The following is an 11397-nucleotide window of genomic DNA, read 5'->3' as shown; positions in this document are numbered from 1 at the left end:
ACCCACAGGCGTCACCACATCGGAGCTGGACACGCCAATAGGGATTACTCCCGACCCCAAAAACCACCACCGCCCCTGACAATCCGGAGTGCTCCACCCAACATGCCGCCCACCCGCATGCACCACCACGGCCACAACGCCCTCCGCAATGCCTCAATATGGTCACTGGCATGAGGCCTAGAGGAAAGAGGATGTGACGCGAAATCGGGGACAATAGCAATGCAGACGAGCGGGGGGAATAGCCTCCGCCGCCCTCACGGAAACCGACTAGACGCGACCGCGGGGGACACACGAGGCCCCTACTTGCCCAGCCAGACCCAGACGGTCCCGCAAAGCCCCCACCTTCAAGCTGCAACACGCCCACAGTCGGTGCCGCCACCATCCGGAGACCACCGCCGCACCACCTTGACCTCATGGGAGTTGCAGCATGCCCACACCCAATTAAAGTCCACGGACAGGTAAGTCATCCTATATACTCAAGGGAGTATCTAAGAAGTTCGCCCCCACTATCTAATTTATCTCCACATGCACGCTATCCACGTCAGCCATGCAGCAACATCATCCCACCTAATGATTTTGGTTTGAGGTCTATGCACCATATCTGCTTTTCCCTCTGCCTCCCCGCACGCATGGCCGCATGGGTTGTACTTATCCTGGCCAATTAAGTGCCATCAATAATTTTCTATCTCTACATCCTATTCATCTTCTCCATCGAACGAAGGCAGCCCTTTCCTGTTCGTCTTCTGTAACCGGCAAGCCATTCAGCGGTCATACATATCCACGCATTGCTTCCAGCTCGAAGCGCCAAGCACCGCCACTACCTACCTCACGCCTCCCAATCGTTGTTGCATCACAAGGGCCCTGTCCCACTTCCCGGCCCATCCCCTCTCCTCCCGATCTGCCTCTGCACGAGGAGGACTGGATAGGTGGAGAATTCCGGGCCCCTCCTATCCCCACCATGGTGAGGCCGCCGTTCTCGATCCATAGCCAGATGGCGACATTGTTCCTTCATCTCCAGCAAGGTGATTCTGATCCGCTCCTGCACGACGTCGGAGAACCCCGCATGGATCGCTCCGCAGGTTGACGGCGAGGACGAGGAGTTGATCTTCGTCGCTTCATCTCAACCGCTACCGAACTCGATCTGCTCCTCCATGCCGCCGGGAATCCCACGTTAGGGCCGATCTGCTCCGGCACGCACGGTTGCCGTGATATGGTGACAGCCACGAGCACAGTATCCACAACTCTTTTCCTCATCTTCCTTCTTTTTGTGGATTTGGCTGGTTGATGCATCTATGAATTGCAGATTCTTCTTCCATTGTTCAACTATTGATTGCCGCTGTTATCCATCCGGGGATAGTGTAATTATAGTAAGTGTCGCTCCGACATTCACACGTACAGCCTGAGAAATGTATTCATCGGTAAACTGCATCATCAGTTTTTCATTTCACTACTGTCAATCAAAGCCATTCTGATGTTGGTCTTTTACTTGGTACAAATAAATTGTTGTCCAGTATGTTCATCCAAACGAGCAGCTAGGTACTGGTGTCTCGGTGATTAAAGGTACAAATATTTAACATGTACTGGGTTACTGACATAGAGCTGTTTCGAGTGTTCTTTACTCCTCTGATGCTAGGAATGTGTTGTCTGCAGCGAAGGATCGACTTGCCTGGAAAGGGAACACAAAATGATCTGATGCATTGTGTACTACTTGGATGCATCGTTGGCTTTGAGGAATGTAGCTTACAAGTTATCACGCACAGTTTCTTTTTGTTGTAAACAAATTCTGACTTACATGCGGTAATTTGGATCTCGGTGCTTATGATAAGTACTCATCCTCTTTTCGGACAAAAGATTTGAGACAAGAGAATTTGTACTCACATTGGCAAAAAAAGAGAAAGGAATTTTTTATTTTTGATGATATTGGAGCTCCATCACTCACTGTCATGTATTGCAAGCAACTACAGTGGCCAACATTTTTGTTTAGTTATCATTCTTTGTGTAGATCGTAAGCATGCAGATATGAAGATTGATTTACGGCAATTGTAAATCATATGAGACTACTTATGTCCTCTATTTAGTTAAAAAAAAATGATCACATACTTCTTGTTTTCCAATATATAAGTACGTAAATACACTATGCAAAAGGTTTGTTCAATTTATCTACCATCATGACTATGAACTAAGAATTCCCGCAGCAATGAACGGGGTATCATCTAGTTTAATTAGGATATCAATCCAGCCAAGACAACTGCCATCCCACTCACAACAGCTCGACGCCATAATTACGCCTCCATTATTTTTTGAGTTAAATGTAATATTTGCAAAGTGGAGTTTGTCTCCACCGTTTACCTTTGGTGACTTTTCCCATTTTACTTAATGGATAAGAGCCCCTGCTGATGTTTTGCTTGTATAACGATTATGTAAAAATTGTTTGGAAAATGACATGGATCAAATGTGCACTGGATACCAAAATTGTATGTGGACGATATAAGCAATGTTCTGAATTTGACACAGAATCCGTTTATCCGAAAATATCATTTCTGCAGAACACCAACAAACCTCCCTCCAGACCACCACCCTCCCACCGGCATCCGCTCCAGCACTTGATTAATGCAACAATAAAAAGAACAGGCCTCAAACTACCGACATATCACATTTTCAAAACAAAATATCCTTTATTTATATTTAAACTGCTTAAAAGAAAAACACTTTCTTAATATCACGATAACTATATTAAAACATTTGCACCATCTACTTCAGTATTCTAAATACCGCTATTCATGGCTTTCATTGTAGATGCTATGCTATTACAAGGATGCTGCTATGTGCTTTGAAGCGGACCTATATAAAGACAAACATCAAATCACCGACAATATTATTTTCACTTTTTTTGCTTTATCTTCTACATTTTTCTTTAAGAAAACAAGAAAACCAGCATGCCGTAATTTAGCATTCTAAAGCATGATCCGCATGACTCCTAATATAGACCGCATGCCATTACAAAGCATACCGACCGTCGCTTGTAAATTGTCAAACACCAAGCAAAATGTCAACACCAAAGGCCTTTTTAATAAAAAAATCACAGTAACCGTATAATGGTGATGTGCACGCAGTGCCATACATACAAATTATTTGATCTCAGCAGCACCCTTACCAATTTTGTCATCGATCAACTAACCAAGCACCAAAAATTAACGTATGAATTGACTTATTTCAATTTTCTCGACACCCACACCCCTGGCGTGCTAGGAGACATTGCGAACCATTTGGCCATTTACTCATTTCCATCATCCCATGGTTAGGGAATTAATCCATTTTCTTGCTATAGCATGACAGTACATCATATCGAGTAACGACTACATTCTCAAACCCCTTGGCCATTTCATAGCTAGAGGATTGAATCCATTTTCTTGCAATAGCATGACAGGACATCATATCAAGTATGTGACTAAATTTTCAGATATTTAAAAATCAATAACTCGCCAACTGTCTCAGCATGTTTATATCTTAATGTCTCTAAATTTTCTGCTTTAATGGATTTACTCGGATCTGGTCGTTCGTCTATGTTCGTGCGTTTTCAGGTTAGATATTTCTGATTTATGCTACTCTTCATTGGCGGCTTTGTTGTTCTGTTGCGCAGGTCCTTCTGGGCCTTACAACGACGACTTCCCGACTGTCTAATACAACAAGTTTCCCCGGCTCCGGCGAGGGAGGGACGATTACAACGGCTCACTCAGTGCTTGTTGTCGTTGCTAGGTGGTCTAAAGATCTGGATGCAATTTTTATTATTTTCTAGTGTTCGTTGTACTATCATGATTGAAGATGAATAGATTGGAAGTTTTCCCAGAAAAAAAATCTAAGTACAAAGTACAAAAGAGCGTCATACCTAATGAATCTAGCTAACTGTTTGCATCCCTGCATCCCATCAACGCTGACCATGCAACTAAAATCGTATACCTGATGTAACACAGCTCTTAATTTTGCATAAACATACCCGCCTACATCCCATTCTAGTCTGGTATTGATCAGAACACAGCTCTTAATTTTGCAGTCACGAACACCTTTACATTCATTTCTTATTTCTAAGCTTCTAGGTTTGGAAGCTTGAAGCAACACCATGTTCTTCTTTGGGAATATGTGAATGAAAAGTAGGAGTGCAGAGTCACGAGGAATGCAGAAGCAGCAGATGATATTATGCCCTGGTTCGGCTGTATTATATCATGGACTACATAAAACCTCATACCACCAGGAACTAGACAATAATAATAATAAAATTATTTCTGAAATTCTCATGCAGAACAAGATATATTCACTTGTCTGAACTCACAAGATTACAATTTACATGTACTAGATAACATCCTGAATTCTGATCAATACTCACCAACGACGTACAATGTACATTCTATAAGAATAATTTCAATGGATAAACTCACAAGCTACAATCTGCATGTACTAGATACATTAGACTGGAACAAAAGCAAGCAGATACGTCGTCCTTGTTGCTACAAGGAGTTGCTGGGTTGTGCTCGCTGCCTACACAAGTTTGTTGTAGCAGGCACACATGTCAAGAAACAACCGCTGGATGCGAGGGAGCAGCAGATGGTGTGCAGGTTGCGGCCGGCAGCCGACTCGGTGGCGGGAACAGGTAAGAAGGCAGGCGGGTGCGGAGGTAGGCCAAACGTGGTGCGGCCGTCGGAAGGATCACCGGGCCGTGGAGCTATTTGAGGCGGACCACCGTGGAGGCCGGCCAAGTGCGGCCACATTCGAAGAGATCACCGAGCCATGGAGTCGTTTGAGGCAGTCGAACGCAGAGGTCAGCCAAGCACGGCCGCCGCTGAAGGATTCACGGAGCCATTGAGGAGGATCCAGATTGAGAAATTGATATTTTAGCAAATTTCTGCTTTGTCCGATGGATACAGGGATGCATGAGCCATCCCGGAGGCACCTTTGATACGACTGAGACTTAACGAAGAATTGAAAAGAAAAAATTGTACAAATCTTCATACAAGATCAAAGAAATATAGCATCGACTGAGACATAATGAAGTCTCAATTGACTGAGACTTAGCAAAACCGAGAATTTATATGTCATTGGAAGCTTCTTTTATATACGAGTCTAACAATATAATTTTTATGGCATATAACTTGTGTTTGCTAATAAAATCTAACGACAAAATTTAGTACAAAATAGAAAAGAGACTAATAAATTGGTATACATAAGAAGTAAACATAACTTACAAAAACGACTTGCATTGTGACACAAAGGGAGTAGTAGTTAGTAAATAAATCATGGAGTAGCTAGCCAATACTTACACCGTGCGTCCACATATATTTCGGTGTACGGTTTCATAGGATATGTTACTTGATCCACCGGGACATTTGATTTCTCTAGCGCAATTTTTAAGTGCGTCCACATTATCCGAATAATAAATGAAACAATATTTACTTGATCCACCGGGACATATGTTTTTATCTATACCTATACCTTAATAATAAAAGAAGGAAGCTTTCATAGTTCTCCATCCATCACTACTTTATAACCGTTAATTTTGTGTTAACATCAAGATTAATGGCTGAGATTCGTCCGTTCTTTTCTGGTCGTTTTCATTGCTTGAAAGCCTTGAAATTTGTTTTTGGAAAGACTCGAACCATGGCTCGTGAGAACCATCGATTGATCTAGGGTGTTAGACTAGGACACGTCCAATCCGGTATCCTCCACGCTTACGGTATCCATTCCAAATCGGTTTCCTCCCACGTAAGTTATCATTTTGGAATATAAAATAACGACAAAGTGCACCCCTGAACTATTCTCCAGATCGAGTCATCGATGCATGTGGGTACAGCCTCCTCCATGCTCCGATCCGCCTCCCCGTCCCCGTCCTCCTCCATGCTCCGATCTGGCCTCTCCGTCCCCGTCTTCCTCCATGCTCGATCCGACCTCCTCGTCCTCCTCCACGACAAATCAGGAAGAGGAGAGCCCAGCAGCATGCCGTGTCTCACAACGATGCTTGATGGGAGATCGGGAGTCTCAGGGATCAAAAGAAGGAAGACCAGACCCCTGGTGGCGCAAACATCCCAACAATAAAAAGAACAGGCCTCAAACTACCTACATATCACATTTTCAAAACAAAATATCATTTATTTATATTTAAATTGCTTAAAAGAAAAACACTTGTTTAATATCACGAGAACTATATTAGAACATTGGCACCATCTACTTCAATATTCTAAATACCGCTATGCATGTCTTCCATTGTAGATGCTACGTCATTACAAGGATGCCACTATGTGCTTTGAAGCGGACCTATATGAAGACAAACCTCAAATCACCGACAATATTATTTTCACGTTTTTTTTTGCTTTATCTTCTATATTTTTCTCTAAGAAAAACAAGAAAAGCCAGCACACCGGAATTGAGCTTTCTAAAGCATGGTCCACACGACTCCTAATATAGACACCATGCCATTACAAAGCATACCGACCGTTGCTTGTAAATTGTCAAACACCAAGCAAAATTTCAACACCAAAGGCCTTTTTGTACAAAAAATTGCAGTAACCATATAATGGTGATGTACACGCGGTGCCATACATCCAAAATTATTTGATCTCAGCAGCACCCTTACCAATTTTGTCATCGATCAACTAAACATGCACCAAAAAATAACGTATGAATTGACTCATTTCAATTTTCTCGACACCCACTGCCCTGGCGTGCTAGGAGACATTGCAAACCCTTTGGCCATTTCCTCGTTCCAATCATCCCATGGTTAGGGAATTAATCCATTTTCTCGCTATAGCATGACAATACATCATATCGAGTAACAACTACATTTTCAAACCCATTGGCCATTTCATAGTTAGAGGATTGAATCCATTTTCTCGCAATAGCATGACAGGACATCATATCGTATATGTGACTACATTTTCAGATATTTAAAAATCAATAACTCGCCAACTGTCTCAGCCTTTTTATATCTTAATGTCTGTGAATTTTCTGCTTTAGTTCATTTTTTTGTTCTATGATTTTCCATAAAATAAACAGTGTCATATTTTGTTGTCAGAATAAAAAAACACTTTACTTGATCTGTAGCATAACACTGGCCGTCTCAGCTGCATGCATAGTCTCATTATTAAACTCAACCATCTCCTCTAACACACATCGTATCCATAAAATCAATAACTTGTTCGTGCAATCCGACATAACGGACACCCATGTACACAGCAAAGCACACAAACGTATAGCACTGCTGTATTTCCACCAAACAACTAGCGTATAATAGTGTGAAAAGTAGGCGACGCGAATCCTAACGTGGCAATGGCTGGACGAGATAACAAGAGTCATGTAGCTCGGCCTCCAAAACGCCCCTCTCACATATTTGCTAGTTTATCTATAAATAGACAAGGAATAGAAAGGCCAAGGGTGGCCAATTCTTCCTAAACATTCAATCGGAATGGAGATCATTACGAGCAGCAGGATGCTGAAGCCGGTCTACTCCACGCCGCACCCGCTCCTCGGCGAAAAGGTCCAGCTGACCGTCTTCGACCGCGCCGCCTTGGACATCTTCGTCCCTGTCGTGGTGGCCTACCCCGCGCCGACGCCTTCCAACGAGGCCATCAAGGAGGGCCTCCTCAGGGCCGTCGCGCCGTACCCGCACTTGGCGGGACGCCTCGCCGCCGATCACCGCGGCAGGCGCTTCCTCCACGTCAACAACGAGGGTGTGCTTGTTGTAGAGGCCACTGTCTCGTCCAACCTGGCGGATTTACTCGCCTACGGCGGGATGGCCGCCGACGTCCACGGCCAGTACCATACACTACCAGAGGTAAAATTTGAGACATATTCAAATGGCAAGTGCTTTGCCCATTTCATCATTAACATAGGGCAAAATACAGGACAAAGTCTTAATGCTTAAACGAAAGGACAACTTGAAAAAAAAAACAGCATATGCATGTGCGACGTTCTCCATCATGAAGGTTTTGGTAAGTCTGCAAGTGGAACCTTTGTGACTACAGGGGAACGTTGGGGAGGCGCTGCTACAGATCAAGCTGAACCGGTGCAAGTGCGGCGGCCTCGTGGTCGGTGTATCATACCACCACCAAACCGCCGACGGTGTGGCCATGAACAACTTCTTCATCACGTGGGAGACCGCGGTACGCCAAGGCAAGGACTTTGTCGCGCCGACCCCTTTCCTTGACCGCGCCACCACCGCCGTGTCTCGACGCATGCCGGCGCCGGTGTTCGACCACCAGTCCATTGAGTTCAAGAGTGGAGAAAGCAGGGGCTGCACCAGGGAATGCGGCGACGTCGTCTCCATGGTCAAGATCAAGGATGTCAGGGTACATTTGACGACCGAGTTCCTCACCGAGCTCAGAGCGCGCGTTGGCGGCCGTTGCAGCATGTTCCAGTGCCTGCTCGCGCACGTGTGGAAGAAGATCACGGCAGCGCGGGCCCTGAAACCGGAGGAGTTCACGCAGGTGAAGGTGGCCGTGAACTGCCGGGGCAGGGCCAAGCCTCCCGTGCCCATGGACTTCTTCGGGAACATGGTGCTCTGGGCGTTCCCGAGGCTTCAGGTCCGCGACGTCCTGAACTGGAGCTACCGCGCCGTTGTGGGCGCAATCCGCGATGCCGTGGCACGTATCGACGACGAATACATCCAGTCGTTCGTGGACTTCGGCTCATTGGCGGACGCGAACGGCAAGGAGCTCATGGCGACGGCGGCTGCTGGCACTACGTTATGTCCGGACGCAGAAGTGGACACCTGGCTGGGGTTCAGGTACCACCAGCTAGATTTTGGCACCGGGCCGCCATGCGCGTTCCAGCCGCCGGACTTGCCGATTGAGGGGCTCATGGTCTTCGTGCCATCGTGTACGGCGGGGGGCGGCGTCGACCTCTTCATGGCTGTCGCAGAGGATCATGTCGAGGCATTTGAGAAGATTTGCTACTCCTTGGACGACGATTTTCCCACGTCATCAAGGATGTAATTGCAAGTAAATACCCTTAAAATATACCTATGATCGTTGGTGTTGGAATAATTGATCCACGACTTGTTAGTATAAAATAAACTAAACGTGCTTTCCGTCGAGTCTTGGCTATGCCATATATACTTGTACGTGAGAGTCTAAGTCCTGTAATCTATATCTATATCTATATCTATACCTATTATTAAAGCAAGGTGCTATTTCTGGTTTCGTCTTTGCATCTGATCCTAACTTACGTGAAATACATACGGTGGTACTAATTTTTACAGCAAAGTTTCGTATCGGCTATTAAAAAAGGTTCGTATAAGCTGAGTTGGGCCTGCGTTCCACTGAGGCCTTCACACGTACGTTGTGATCAAGCCCCTCAGGTTGTTTCAGTTTTATTTCTCAAGAAAAGAAGATTGTTTCAATTTTTTTGTAAGAATCCTACCTTCTCCCGCAAGGGATCGAGCAGGCGATCGAGCTCCTCCCGTTTTCTATGCCCTCTCATAAGTTGTTTCAGTTTTTTTTTCTAAACAAAAAACCAGTCGTCCGGCTGGGCCTTCTGGGCCAGCAGACACGTCTCACCTTTCAAATGGAATCAAAAAACTTCTCAGCTAGCGTAGGCCTGTATGTGATGCGTCCTTTTTTTGTCAATAGTCCCACCTTGCTTAGTTAAACTTTCTCAAACGATTGCCATCAGTCGCCTTGGGAAATAAACAGTGAGCTTATAAAACGGGATTAGCAAAACAGTTTGTGAATTACAATAGAGTTTACTGATTCATAAAATGCTTGCTAATTCAGAAAATGTTCATGAATTAAAAAAAATGATCGTCTATTCTAGAATTGTTCAACGATTCTAAAGAAAATGCTTAAAAACCATCCGCGATATTAAATAATTTTCACGATATTTAAAAATATTCGCAAATTCATAAAAGTGTTCATGAATGATCGAAGGTATGTAGTTAAACAGTAATGCTTCTGAATGTTTGTGACTATATACCCTCGTGAATTTTAAAGAATTTACTGCCGGGGTGGATTGAAATATTATGGTATGTTTTTTAAAATACGTTTCTTGACATTCAGAATAATTCTTTGAATTACCAAGTTTTTTGACAACCATGATATTATTTCAAAAATGTGCACATTGCTTTGATTTGTGAATAAATTTAGAAAAAGGAAAATTTTTCATGCATTTGTGAACAAATTTTCGAAATCATGCGATGAGACGTGAATAAAATGTGGTCATCGTGATTGAACATTATGATTTTTTCCCCGTTGCAACGCACGGGCCCTTTTGCTAGTCTGCTATAAAGCGCCTATCCTTCGGGTGTCCAAACAAAAAATATTGTGTTAGTCGATTTCCTGTCAGCCCTTGGATTTGACACGAACGGCTGGATCTTCTACCTCCTCCTTTTTCCTCCAATCGTTTGTTACCCCAAACTGTTCATCTTCTTCCTCTTCCTCTCCCACGAACAATTCTTCCTCCCTCCGCATATGTCACCGGCCCAACCGCCTATCCTTGCCACCTTCGGCCGGTGGCGCCGCTGCACCCGCCTTGCCGCCCCGCTCTACCCGAGCCGCCACTCCAACCTCCCTCTAAATCCCGGCACGATCCAATCAACGAGGACCTCCACCTACCCCCACCACCCCGACCTCTCTCTAAATTTCGGCATGATCCAAAATCACCGCAGACCTCCACATACCTCCTTGCCGCCACAACCTTCCTCTAACCTCCAACTCCGCTCCACCGGCATCGTCGGTACTGGGCCGTAGCCGGCTCGGCCTTGCCACGATGCCCCCTCTTCGGCCTCATGCACTGCCCCTGTGCTCCATGAAAAGCCTAGTAGTGGCGTAGGGTAAGAGGCTATCAGTAGCGCGGGTGCGCGCGTTACTGCTAGCGGCTACAGCTAACTTTCTAGCAATAGGGCGGGCACAACCCCAACGTTACTACTGACTCTGTGTACCAGCAGTGCTGCTGCTAGCCTCCAGCCCCGCGCCAGTACTACTTTTTCGGTATTTTTTTTTGTGCGTATTTATGCAATATTTATATAGGTTTTATACAATATACACATACACATACAATTTCAGTTTTTTCTAAAAGATCTTAATTGAAGTTTTTAAATATGGTATCACGGGTGCATGTGATGGGTGAGAACACCACATGATATTCTCCCGATGTTGATGATGTGAAATAGACATGTTTTTGTTCTTTGCTGCCTCCGTCCTGATTTTTTGGACCCATTCGTATTTTGTGCCCGATTTTGGCCGTAGATTTCATTAACAAAATATACTTTCTATGTCACAAAACTTATATTGTTGGATTCATATTCGAATGAGGTTACCAATGATACTATTTTTATGATATATAATATATTTTTTGTTAGTTAAATCAGAGGTCAAAGTTAAACATGAAATATAATGGGGACTAATAAACCCGGAC

General features: G+C 44.5%; 1 protein-coding gene across 1 annotated transcript; it reads left to right on the top strand.

Annotated features, from left to right (window-relative positions):
• Positions 1-7450: 7450 nt before the first annotated feature.
• On the top strand, positions 7451-8978 carry LOC109738327 (tryptamine benzoyltransferase 1-like). The gene is made up of 3 exons (XM_073495874.1): positions 7451-7819; positions 7878-7976; positions 8010-8978. The coding sequence occupies exons 1-3, from the start codon at positions 7451-7453 to the stop codon at positions 8976-8978; spliced, it is 1437 nt and encodes a 478-aa protein (XP_073351975.1).
• The last annotated feature ends 2419 nt before the right edge of the window (positions 8979-11397 follow it).

Source organism: Aegilops tauschii, chromosome 3 (assembly GCF_002575655.3).
Source record: "Aegilops tauschii subsp. strangulata cultivar AL8/78 chromosome 3, Aet v6.0, whole genome shotgun sequence".
NCBI classification, from domain to species: Eukaryota; Viridiplantae; Streptophyta; class Magnoliopsida; order Poales; family Poaceae; genus Aegilops; species Aegilops tauschii.
The sequence above is the reverse complement of the archived record's forward strand: the minus strand, read 5'-3'. Positions and strand labels throughout refer to the sequence as shown.

What these genes read in the sequence shown, in the direction of transcription:
- LOC109738327 (XM_073495874.1), top strand. Translation starts at nt 7,451, where the DNA reads ATGGAGATCATTACGAGCAGCAGGATGCTGAAGCCGGTCTACTCCACG. An exon ending in AGTACCATACACTACCAGAG is followed by an intron (nt 7,820 to 7,877) that starts GTAAAATTTGAG and finishes TCATTAACATAG; the next exon opens with GGCAAAATACAGGACAAAGT. An exon ending in TCTCCATCATGAAGGTTTTG is followed by an intron (nt 7,977 to 8,009) that starts GTAAGTCTGCAA and finishes TTGTGACTACAG; the next exon opens with GGGAACGTTGGGGAGGCGCT.